We start from the raw sequence: 13,049 nt of genomic DNA on the forward strand, positions 1-13,049 counted from the left end.
CCCTAACTCTCCACCCCCGACTGTCCTTCCCCTAGTTCCCCCCACACAGACCTCAGTGTGTGATGCTTCCCTCTGTGTGTCCATGTGTTCTCATTGTTCAACACCCGCCTATGAGTGAGAACATGCAGTGTTTGATTTTCTGTTCTTGTGTCAGTTTGCTGAGAATGATGGTTTCCAGGTTCATCCATGTCCCTACAAAGGACACAAACTCATTGTTTTTTATGGCTCATAGTATTTCATGGTGTATGTGTACCACATATTCCCTGTCTAGTCTATCATCATTGGGCATTTGGGTTGGTTCCAAGTCTTTGCTATTGTAAACAGTGCTGCAACGAACATTCGTGTGCATGTGTCCTTATAATAGAATGATTTATAATCCTTTGGATATATACCCAGTAATGGGATTGCTGGGTCACATTCTATTTCTAGGTACTTGAGGAATCGCCACACTGTCTTCCACAATGGTTGAACTAATTTACACTCCCACCAACATTGCAAAAGTGTTCCTATTTCTCCACATCCTCTCCAGCATCTGTTGTCTCCAGATTTTTTAATAATCGCCATTCTAACTGACGTGAGATGGTATCTCAATGTAGTTTTGATTTGCATTTCTCTAATGACCAGTGATGATGAGCATTTTCTCACGTTTGTTGACCTCATATATGTCTTCTTTTGTAAAGTGTCTGTTCATATCCTTCGCCCACTTTTGAATGGGCTTGTTTGTTTTTTTCTTGTAAATCAGTTTTAGTTCTTTGTAGATTCTGGATATTAGCCCTTTGTCAGATGGGTAGATTGCAAATTTTTTTTCCCCATTCTGTTGGTTGCTGATTCACTCTAATGATTGTTTCTTTGCTGTGCAGAAGCTCTGGAGTTTAATTAGGTCTCATTTGTCTATTTTGGCTTTTGTTGCCAATGCTTTTGGTGTTTTAGTCATGAAGTCCTTGCCTATGCCTATGTTCTGAATGGTTTTGCCTAGATTTTCCTCTAGGCTTTTTATGGTGTTAGGTCTTATGTTTAAGTCTTTAATCCATCTGGAGTTAATTTTAGTGTAAGGTATCAGGAAGGGGTCCAGTTTCTGCTTTCTGCATATGGCTAACTAGTTTTCCCAACACCATTTATTAAACAGGGAATCCTTTCCCCATTGCTTGTTTTTGTCAGGTTTGTCAAAGATCAGATGGTTGTAGATGTGTGGCGTTGCCTTTGAGGCCTCTGTTCTGTTCCATTGGTCTATATCTCTGTTTTGGTACCAGTACCATGCTGTTTTGATTCATGTAGCCTTGTAGTATAGTTTGAAGTTTGGTAGTGTGATGCCTCCAGCTTTGTTCTTTTTGCTTAGAATTGACTTGGCTATGCGGGCTCTCTTTTGGTTCCATATGAAGTTTAAGGTGGTTTTTTCCAGTTCTGTGAAGAAGGTCATTGGTAGCTTGATGGGGATAGCGTTGAATCTGTAAACTACTTTGGGCAGTATGGCCATTTTCATGATACTGATTCTTCCTAACCATGAACATGGAATATTTCTCCATCTGTTTGTCCTTTCTTATTTCGTTGAGCAGTGGTTTGTAGTTCTTCTTGAACTACAAACGTCCTTTGTTAGTTGTATTCCTAGGTATTTTATTCTCTTTGTAGCAATTGTGAATGGCAGTTCATTCTTGATTTGGCTGTCTTTAAGTCTGTTATTGGTGTATAGGAATGCTTGTGATTTTTGCACATTGATTTTGTATCCTGATACTTTGCTGAAGTTGCTTATCAGTTTCAGGAGATTTTGGGCTGAGATGATGGGGTCTTCTAAATATACAATCATGTCGTCTGCAAATAGAGAAAATTTGACTTCCTCCTTTCCTAATTGAATACGCTTTATTTCTTTCTCTTGCCTGATTGCTCTGGCCAGAACTTCCAATACTATATTGAATAGGAATGGTGAGAGAGGGCATCCTTGTCTAGTGCCATATTTCAAAGGGAATGCTTCCAGTTTTTGCCCATTCAGTAGGATATTGGCTGTGGGTTTGTCATAAATAGCTTTTATGATTTTGAGATACGTTCCGTCAATACCTAGTTTATTGAGAGTTTTTAGCATAAAGCGCTGTTGAATTTTGTCGAAGGCCTTCTCTGCATCTATTGAGATAGTCATGTGTTTTTTGTCTTTGGTTCTGTTTATGCAGTGAATTACATTTATAGACTTGCCTATGTTGAACCAGCCTTGCATCCCCGGGATGAAGCCTACTTGATCGTGATGGATAAGCTTTTAGATGTGCTGTTGCAATCGGTTTGCCAGTATTTTATTGAAGATTTTTGCATCTGTGTTCATTATGGATATTGGCCATGATGAAGTTTTCTTTTCTTGTTGAATCTCTGCCGGGTTTTGGTATCAAGATGATGATGTTCTTATAAAATGATTTGGGAAGGATTCCCTCTTTTTGGATTGTTTGGAATAGTTTCAGGAGGAATGGTACCAGCTCCTCTTTGTATGTCTGGTAGAATTCAGCTGTGAACCTGTCTGGACATGGGCTTTTTTTGGTGGGTAGGCTATTTGCTGCCTCAACTTCAGCCCTTGTTATTGGTCTATTCAGGGTTTCAACTTCTTCCTGGTTTAGGCTTGGGAGGATGAAAGTCTCCAGGAATTTATCCATTTCTTACAGGTTTACTGGTTTATGTGCATAGAGTTGTTTGTAGTAATATCTGATGGTGGCTTGTATTTCTGTGGAATCAGTGATGATATCCCCTTTATCATTTTTTATTGCATCTATTTGATTCTTCTCTCTTTTCTTTTTTATTAATCTGGCTAGTGGTCTATTTTGTTGATCTTTTCAAAAAACCAGCTCCAGGATTTATTGATTTTTTTTGAAGGTGTTTTTGTGTCTCTATCTCCTTCAGTTCTGCTCTGATCTTAGTTATTTCTCATCTTCTGCTAGGTTTTGAGTTTTTTTGATCTTGCTCCTCTAGCTCTTTCTATTTTGACAACAGTGTCAATTTTAGATCTTTCCTTGCTTCTCATGTGTGCATTTATTGCTATATATTTTCCTCTAGACACTGCTTTAAATGTGTCCCAGTGATTCTGGTACATTGTGTCTTCATTCTCGTTGGTTTCAAAGAACATCTTTATTTCTGCCTTCATTTCATTTCATTTCATTGTTTATCCAGTCGACATTCAAGAGCCAGTTGTTCAGTTTCCATGAAGCTGTTCGGTTCTGAGTTAGTTTCTGAATTCTGAGTTCTAACTTGATTGTACTGTGATCTGAGAGACTGTTTGTTATGATTTCCGTTCTTTTGCATTTGCTGAGGAGTGATTTACTTCCAATTATGTGGTCAATTTTAGAGTAGGTGTAATGTGGTGCTGAGAAGAATGTATATTTTGTGGATTTGGTGTGGAGAGTTCTGTAAATGTCTATTAGGTTTGCTTGTTCCAGGTCTGAGTTCAAGTCCTGGATATCCTTGTTAATTTTCTGTCTCATTGATCTGTCTAATACTGACAGTGGAGTGTTAAAGTCTCCCACTATTATTGTGTGGTAGTCTAAGTCTCTTTCTAAGTCATTAAGAACTTGCTTTATGTATCTGGGTGCTCCTGTATTGGGCACATATATATTTAGGATCGTTAACTCTTCTTGTTGCACTGATCCTTTTACCATTATGTAGTGTCCTTCTTTGTCTCTTTTGATCTTTGTTGGTTTAAAGTCTATTTTATCAGAGACTAGGATTGCAACTCCTGCTTTTTTTTGCTCTCCATTTGCTTGGTAAATCTTCCTCCATCCTTATTTTCAGGCTATGTATGTCCTTCCATGTGAGATGGGTTTCCTGGATACAGCACACTGATGGGTTTTGACTTTTTATCCAATTTGCCAGTCTGTGTCTTTTGATTGGGGCATTTAGCCCATTTATATTTAGGGTTAATACTGTTATGTGTGAATTTGTTCCTGCCATTTTGATGCTAGCTGGTTGTTTTGCCCATTAGTTGAGGCAGTTTCTTCATCGTGTCAATGTTTTTTACCATTTGATACATTTTTGGAGTGGCTGGTACTGGTTGTTCCTTTCTATGTTTAGTGCTTCTTTCAGGAGCTCTTGTAAAGCAGACCTGGTGGTGATGAAACCTGTGAGTAATTGCCTGTTCATAAAGGATTTAATTTCTTCTTCACTTATGAAGCTTAGTTTGGCTGGATTATGAAATTCTAGGTTTCTTTTTTTTTGTGTGTGTGCTTTTGACACTTTATTGGTTATTTAAAAACATGCTAAAAACATGGTGTTCCATAAAGCCAGGACCAGGATGAAGAAATGCACAGATATGGCATTGCAAGCAGAAAGTGCATCTGAAACCAACAAGCATGCTTACCCTGCTCTTCCATGCCGCCCAGGGGCAGGCAGGTGGGCAAGGAGTGGGCAGGAAGCCCCAGGCCTCGCCTCCTGAGTGTCCAATCAAGGTGGGGAGGCCAGGCCCCACCCTGGACTATTGCCTTACTGCGGTGGGGAGGAATGTTGGGGGGCACGGGAACATAGGGGTCGTCCGGCCAGATTCTGAGAAGCTGAGGGACAAAAAATGGACAGATGTGCCACCATACCTGCCTGTTTTTTTTTTTTTTTTTTTTAAGAGATGGGGTCTCACTATGTTGCCCAGGCTGGTCTTGAATTCCTAGACTCAAGCAGTCTTCCTGCCTCATCCTCCCAAAGTGCTGGGATTACAGATATGAGCCATCACACCCAGCTGGCATTCTCATTTGTAATATATATACAATAATATCTGCTTTTCCTGTTTTATATATGTGTAATATAAAATTATAAAATGTATGAAAAAGCACATTGAAAAGATATAGAAGCTCAATATTGAAGCAAATTATAAGGATAGACTCTTTGTGCTTGAAGGAAGGGTTGGAAGAATCCTGGAGCTATACCTGTTGTCTTCTTTTCTCTGTTAGCAGCCCTAGAGGAATCCTGTAGAACTGCTAAAACTTCTTAGGGCATGATTTGAAAATTGTTAACTGGATCCAACCTTTTCTTTTTTTGTAGAGGGAACTGAGACCCAAAGAGACTGGGTGAATTAATGTCAAGCAGCTTATAAAAAAGATTTTCCACTTTGCCTCACTTTGTTTTGCATAATGGTTATAATCAGTTTATTCTAAACAGTCTGTGATTTTTACAATGTAAGCTGAAACTCTTCTTGTAACTGACATTGTGATGATTCCCCAATATTCAGTCCACCTCAGATCATCATTCTGTCTCCAAGCCAGTAATATTACTCCATTCCTCATGGCAGTGTTTGGTTCAGGAATGAGCATGTGATCCAATTCTGGTAAGCAACAGGTAGTTCAAGGAAACATTTTCTTTCTCTTTAATGAGTCCCAGAATAAGACAGTTGCCACATAATACCTGAATTGGTCTTTTGTTAATAGTCTAAGGAAGAGGCCCAAGAATGGAAAGTGGAAACATGAAAATAACTAGTCTACATTGAACTATATCAAATATCCAGGTCAACCAGCCTGCCTAACTTTGTGCTCCCTGTTATAGGACAGTAAATTTTCTTATTATTTTGTGGCTTAGTTATGGTTTTCTGATACTTACAGCCAAAGCATCCTAATTGTTACTGACACTTGGTGTTTTTTCATTATCGAATATTACGTTTTATACAAAATTATGGATGTTTAAAACATAAGATGATTGGTTTTATGACATTTATGTGACAGTTAACTTTTCCAAGGTTGTCTACTCTAAAATAAATTCGTCTGACTCCCTGATTATCTTTTTCCTCCCATTTTTTCAAAACTCTATCTTAAGGTCTTTGTTCTGCTTTTTTCAGTCTTTGTTTCAGTGAGCTCAAAGTTCTTAATTCGACCATTCACTTCATGTGCATGACAGCATACATAGTTTTTCAGTCTCATATTTTTCTTAATCTCTTGTTCTATATGTTAGACTACCTGTAGATCATCTCCTTTTGTGACTTATTGTAACTTCAGGGTTAATAGATCACACATTGGATTCTTCACTCTCCCATCCACTCTACCTCTGGAAAAAATATTCATGCAAATCTCCTTTCAAAGGAAGCCATCTTGCTGCCTGTGAAGATGTATCATCACTGACACACTGAAACTTTATTTGAGGGAATTCATCATGTTCAGCCTTTTGTAATTTGAAAAAAATATAATTTGAAGAGTCTTTTTTGAGAATAGTAACAACCTATGGTTCAGGCTTAATAATTTGTACTTTTTGACTTTTTATTTTTAAGTGTCTATCTCAGGACATTTTTTTGTTTTTTTTCTTTCTTTTTTTTAGAGATGCAGTCTTGCTTTGTCCCTTAGGCTGGAGTGCAGTGGTGCGATTTCAGCCCACTGCAACCTCTACCTCCCAGGTTCAAGAGATTCTCCTGCCTTAGCCTCCAGAATGGCTGGGACTACAGGCGTGCACCACTGCCCGACTAATTTTGTATTTTTAGTAGAGATAGGGTTTCACCATGTTGGTCAGGCTGGTCTCAAACTCCTGACTTCAGGTGATCCACCCGCCTCAGCCTCCCAAAGTGCTGGAATTAACAGGCATTAGCCACCATGCCCGACTGACATTTTCTGTCTCTTACTTCGTGTAATTTTAAATATATCTTTTGTCTCTTCCATCAGTGAAGCAGACTTTTAATTTCCATTTTCAAGTTTCTTTCTTTCAAATTTCATGGTCACCTTTTCCTTTCTTCCAGTTTCACTTAGTCACTCTAAAATTGTCATTGACTCATTTTTGACTCATCATTTTCCTTTATTCTCCTTGTTCAGTCTATTATATGTTTCTTTAGAATGTCTCATATTTTTTACTCTCCATTTTTCAATACGATAGACACTCGTCATCTCCTGCCTGGATTAATGTAATAGCCTCTTAGCCAGTGTTCTTTTCTCTAGTTTTTATTCATTATTTTTGCCAGACTAAGTTTACTAAGTTACTGGTTTAACTTCTATGTACCTGACACACAGGAGGTACTTGGTATACGTAGAAGGAATGATAAATAATTCTCCTTTGCCTAACAAATCAAGTCCCAGACTTATTTAATTGGCTTTCTAGAGCTTTCATGATCTGGTCCATTCTACGTGTTCAATATTGTTTGCTTTTGCTTCCTAACAAGCATCTTCCATTCTATTTTAGACAGAATTATTTGTTGCCATTAGCATAATTCTTAGTTCTTTCTGCCTTTTGGTTTTGTTTTCTTCCACATCCCTTCCCACACTTGAAATGCTTTCTCTCAATGTACTTGTACTAAATAGGATTGGGCCAGGAAACAGATGGCACATTGGAATGGGTAATTGAGAAAAGATTAATGAATAAGCTCTTTACATAGCTGTAGACAGAAGTAAGGAAAACCAACAAAGGATGGTGAAGCACCCCACAGATAAAAGTAGTGGGAGAGTGATTAACACATGTGTATCTGAAAGGGTAAGGGAATGAAACAGATACTGGAATCTGGAAAAAACTGTAGCTATAGCTGTAGAAGAAAGCCACAAGGAAGAAGCTGTGGCCCTTTTTTTTCTTTTTCTTTTTTAAAGAGATGAGGGTGTCGGGGTGGGATTTTTTTTTTAAGAGATGTCAGTGGGGGATGGGGGGTGGTTGCTGTGGCACAATCATCACTCACTGCAGTTTTGAACTCCTAGGCTCAAGTGATCCTCCAGCTTCAGCTTCCTGAGTAGCTAGGACCAGAGGCATATACCATCATGCCTGGCTTTTTTTTTTTTTTCGTTGCCCTTGCTAGTTTTGAACTCTTGGCTTCAAGCAATTCTCTAGCCTTAGCCTCCCAAATCATCAGGATTAGCTGTAATCTTTGATAAAGATATACAGCTATTGCCAATTTGTTGTCAGTAGGGAAGGAGCTGGTGAAATACCTCATTCTCTTTCTCTTCCTAGCCTACTGATCTGCTAGTACCTCCCACAGATTTAACCTAATTTACCCACAGAGATCAGCCACATAGAGCACAGAGCAGTGTGCAGAAAGGGTGGGAAGTGAATCAGGAGTGACAAATAGAGGATATCCAGTATACTACTCATTCTACAAGGCCCAGCTCAAGGTCTACCCACTTCACTCAAACTTTTATTCATTACTTTGATATGTACTAATTGTTCTCTTTATACTAGATGCCAATTTGTTTGCCTGCTTTTCTAAGAACAGAGCCCTGTCTCTTGACTCACTCGGTTACTTTAGCAGTCATTTTATGCAGTGTACATATCCAAAGGTGGTATGTGAACTAAGATCAATGAATTCTTTCTCCTGGATTTTGAATTTGGAGTTAGGATATACTTGGGTAAGTTTCTCCCTGGGTAGATAAGCTGTAACGTGTAGAACTTTGAAGGTATTGGTAGCCCTGTTTTCTGCTGCTCCTCTTTCAGATTCCTTTTGGGTTTTCTCCTGTCTCAGTTGACTTTCTCAGCCTTCTATACTGGCTTCTTCTCTAATCAATGAATTTTTTCTTAGCATTGAGTCATTTGCCATCTCCTATCCTCTAATAACTCTGTAAGTAGTAGTACCTGTTTACAGATTAAATACTATTTTAAAACTATAAAATAAATGTTTTTATTTTGGGAAAAATAGAAAATACTAATCATGTAATGAAGAAAATAAAAATTTCCTATAATCTCACCACTCTAATGAATCAACTTATTTCTACAAAAGAGTCAAAAGTTTGTTATTTATCTAGTTCTTAAGACCTTTAAAAAATGAAGTAGTCAGGATTTTTAAAAATTATACTTTAAGTTCTGGGGTACATGTACAGATAGTGCAGGTTTGTTACGTAGGTATACATGTGCCATGGTGGTTTGCTGCATCCATCCCCCCGTCATCTACATTAGGCATTTCTCCTAATGTTATCCCTCCTCAATCCCCCCACCCCACCGACCCCCTGACAGGTCCCAGTATGTGATGGTTCCCTCCCTGTGTCCATGTCTTCTCATTGTTCAACACCTACTTATGAGTGAGAACATGCATTGTTTAGTTTTCTGTTCTTGTGTCAGTTTACTAAGAATGATAGTTTCTAGCTTCATCCATGTTCCTACAAAGAACATGAACTCATCCTTTTTTATGACTGCATAGTATTCCATGGTGTATATGTGCCACATTTTCTTTATCCAGTCTATTGTTGATGGGCATTTGGGTTGGTTCCAAGTCTTTGCTATTGTAAACAATGCCACAATAAACATACCTGTGCATGTGTCTTTATAATAGAATGATTTATAATCTGTTGGGTATATACCCAGTAATGGGATTGATGGGTCAAATGGTATTTCTGTTTTTAGATTCTTGAGGAATCACCACACTGTCTTCCACAATGGTTGAACTAATTTACACTCCCACCAACAGTGTAAAAGCGTTCCTATTTCTCCACATCCTCTCTAGCATTTGTTGTCTCCTGATTTTTTAATAATCACCATTCTAAATGGCGTGAGATGGTATCTCAATGTGGTTTTGATTTACATTTCTCTAATGACCAATGATGATGAGCTTTTTTTCATATGTTTGTTGGCTGCATGAATGTCTTCTTTTAAAAAGTATCTGTTCATATCCTTCACCCAGTTTTCAATGGGGTTGTTTTTTTCTTGTAAATTTATTTAAGTTATTTGTAGATTCGGGATATTTGCCCTTTGTCAGATGGGTAGATTGCAAAAATTTTTTCCCATTCTGTTGGTTGCTGTTTCACTCTAATGATAGTTTCCTTTGCCGTGCAGAAGCTCTTAAGTTTCATTAGATCTCATTTGTCTATTTTGGCTTTTGTTACCATTGCTTTTGGTGTTTTAGTCATGAAGTCCTTGCCTATACCTATATCATGAATAGTTTTGCCTGTGTTTTCTTCTAGGGTTTTTTATGGCTTTAGATCTTGTGTTTAGATCTTTAATACACCTGGAGTTAATTTTTGTATAAGGTGTAAGGAAGAGATCCAGTTTCAGCTTTCTGCATATGGCTAGCCAGTTTTTCCAACACCATTTATTAAATAGGGAATCCTTTCCCACTGCTTGTTTTTGACAAGTTTGTCAAAGATCAGATGGTTGTAGATGTGTGGCATTACTTCTGAGGCCTCTGTTCTGTTCCATTGTTCTATATATCTGTTTTGGCACCAGTATCATGCTGTTTTGATTCCTGTAGCCTTGTAGTATAGTTTGAAGTCAGGTAGCATGATGCCTCCAGCTTTGTTGTTGTTGTTGTTTCTTTAGGATTATCTTGGCTATGTGGGCTCTTTTTTGGTTCCATATGAAGTTTAAGGTGGTTTTTTCCAATTCTGTGAAGAAAGTCAATGGTAGCTTGATGGGATATCATTGAATCTATAAATTACTTTGGGCAGTATGGCCATTTTTGTGACATTGATTCTTCCTATCCATGAGCATGGAATGTTTTTCCATTTGATTGTAGTCAGGATTTTTAATTGCACACTGATTTAATCAGCAAAGGGATTCATTGGAAGGGTATTGGTCATCTCAGACTTGAAAAATGATTACAAACAAGGGAGACTATGCAGTATCCAAGACCACAGCATAAAACCAGCTTCCACTGCTAAATGTTGTATACCACAGCTTATACCATCATTCCTGACTATAGTGAATGCTGCTACTGCTGCTTCTGCAGTGCTATCCCTGTCACTCATGGAAGCTTGAAGTTACTATACTGTCTACCAATAGATGAATTTGCAATAGTCCTTGCTTTTTGTGATAACTAATCCAATATTCAAGACAGGTGTATCTGATTAGCAGAGCCTGGCCTCATGCTTATAAAGCTGGTACCTGGCATCTTTGCTTCTCTGGTAGATAGTGGGCCCTTATATTGTAGAAAAACTGCCACAGCCTACCAGAGAAGCAAAGATGCCAGGTACTAACTTTATAAGGGAGTTTAGATACTGTGTAGCCAAGACCGAAAATCAGATTCTTGAGTATTTAATATAATCAATATACACAGAAGGACAGCACAATCAATTGTACACCAATTCAAAAGTTGATATTTCAGGATTTTAATGTGTTTCATTGGCATCTGCTAAACTCAATGAACATGTAACTTCACAAATGAAGACTGCTTTTACATTCTTCAATTCTATCCTCTACAACACTGCTAGTCATTTTTCTAAAATGCAGATCTTGTTATGTCATTCTTCTATTCAAAATCCTTCAGTGGTTTAATTCCCTTTTTTTTTTGAGACGGAATTTCGCTCTTGTTACCCAGGCTGGAGTGCAATGGCGTGATCTCGGCTCTCCGCAACCTCCGCCTCCTGGGTTCAGGCAATTCTCCTGCCTCAGCCTCCTGAGTAGCTGGGATTACAGGCACGTGCCACCATGCCCAGCTAATTTTTTGTATTTTTAGTAGAGACGGGGTTTCACCATGTTGACCAGGATGGTCTTGATCTCTTGACCTCGTGATCCACCTGCCTCGGCCTCCCAAAGTGCTGGGATTACAGGCGCCCATTTTTTTTTAATGGAATAACATTCGAACTCTTTAGCGTGACCTACAATTCCTTCTCAATATTTGAATCCTGCCAAATTTCTAGCAACTACCAATATTCTACTGTCCCCTGCAATAACATATTAGCTCCAGTCATATCTTATTGGTTCTGTTTCCCTGACAAATACCATGCTCTTTCATGTTTTTGTGGCTTTGTGGATGTAGAATCTTTTGCTTGAAATGCCTACCTCCTTGTTGTCTTTTTTGGCAAATTTATCTTTAAAGATTCAGTTCAAATACCACCTTTGTATGTAATGCCTTGTTAATACCCTCAGTTTCCCTCCTTATGTTTCTTACATATTTCTCTAACATAGCACTCATTACATTGTATTGTAATTATTTTTTACATAATTTTTATTATTAGAGCCTAATACATTTGGGAATTGAGATTTCCTTGTTATCATTTTATCTCTGAAGCTGTTTGTTGAATGAATAATGAAAACACTGTACTTGTGGTTAGTTAGTTGATTTTGTTAGTACACTCCTTTTAAGATCCAAGGTCATGGAGTCTATCTCTGTATGATTGATTAACTTTGCCTGATCCACAACCACAGATTATATTCCCATCTTGGCTAATCTTGCAAGGGAATTAGGGAAAATAGACTTTAATGAACCAATAGTATTATCTTGACATATGAAATACAACAAATTATAATTATAGGCTTAAGGATGAACTTTGAAACTGTCAGGAAAATACCTTGTTTTAGTGAAATATGTGTACTGAATTTTCTGTTTGATATGTTTCTTATTAAGGAACTAAAAAAAGTAGCCTCAGACTTGATAAAGTCGAAAGTCACATGTCAGTATAAGATGGGAGAAGAAAACATCAATCTAACAGTTAAAGAACAAAAATTTCAGGAACTTCAAGAAAGACTCAACATGGTATTTTATTAAATGTATTTGTTTATAAAATTAGTATTTTCAGTAAAACTTATGAGAATTTCAGGATTGTAACACAAAAGTATTCCTTTTTTGCAAAGTCAATATGCATAAAGGTATTATGAATGTTTTCTTTTTATTACATAATTTTTGCCATGGACTTTAGAGACACTAAGATTTGGCTAGAACTATTTTATTTCTACTCGAATATGGTTTTGAGTAATCTTGTGGTACAGTGGTGTCTCAAATGAGAAATTTTGTAGTTTTTAACATTTACAAGTTTGCACCAACCTATATTGGGTATATATCTTCTTCAGTTCACTGAAGTCACTGTTTCAACCACAAACAAATGCAGGTATTTTGGGCCGGGTGCAGTGGCTCACACCTGTAGTCCCAGTACTTTGGGAGGTCAAGGTGGGTGGATCACTTGAAATCAGGAGTTCAAGACCAGCTTGGCCAACATGGTGAAACTCTGTCTCTACTGAAAATACAAAAATTAGCTGGGCATGGTGGTGGGCATCTGTAAAGTCATCTACTCTGGAGGCTGAGGCATGAGAATTGGCTTGAACCTGGGAGGCAGAGGTTGCAGTGAGCCAAGATCACACCACTGCACTCCAGACTGGGTGATAGAGCAAGACTCAGTCTCAAAAACAAAAACAAATGTGGGTACTCTGGGGATAGTAATAGGTCATAACACTCCAATATTTGTTTAATACTGAATTGAATGTAGAATTTGCTAAATTTTATA

The 13,049-nt window shown here is 37.9% G+C and overlaps 1 protein-coding gene across 1 annotated transcript in view; it reads left to right on the plus strand.

Annotated features, from left to right (window-relative positions):
- CCDC73 (coiled-coil domain containing 73) overlaps window positions 1-13,049 on the plus strand; it is a 162,219-nt gene that overhangs the window by 102,521 nt on the left and 46,649 nt on the right. The window contains exon 10 of the mRNA XM_064365053.1: window positions 12,176-12,304. Within this exon, the coding sequence (XP_064221123.1) occupies window positions 12,176-12,304 (129 nt within the window). The remainder of the gene's footprint in view (window positions 1-12,175; window positions 12,305-13,049) is intronic.

Source organism: Aotus nancymaae, unplaced genomic scaffold, assembly GCF_030222135.1.
Source record: "Aotus nancymaae isolate 86718 unplaced genomic scaffold, 86718_ANA_hifiasm-v0.15.2.pri h1tg000059l, whole genome shotgun sequence".
Lineage (NCBI taxonomy): Eukaryota > Metazoa > Chordata > Mammalia > Primates > Aotidae > Aotus > Aotus nancymaae.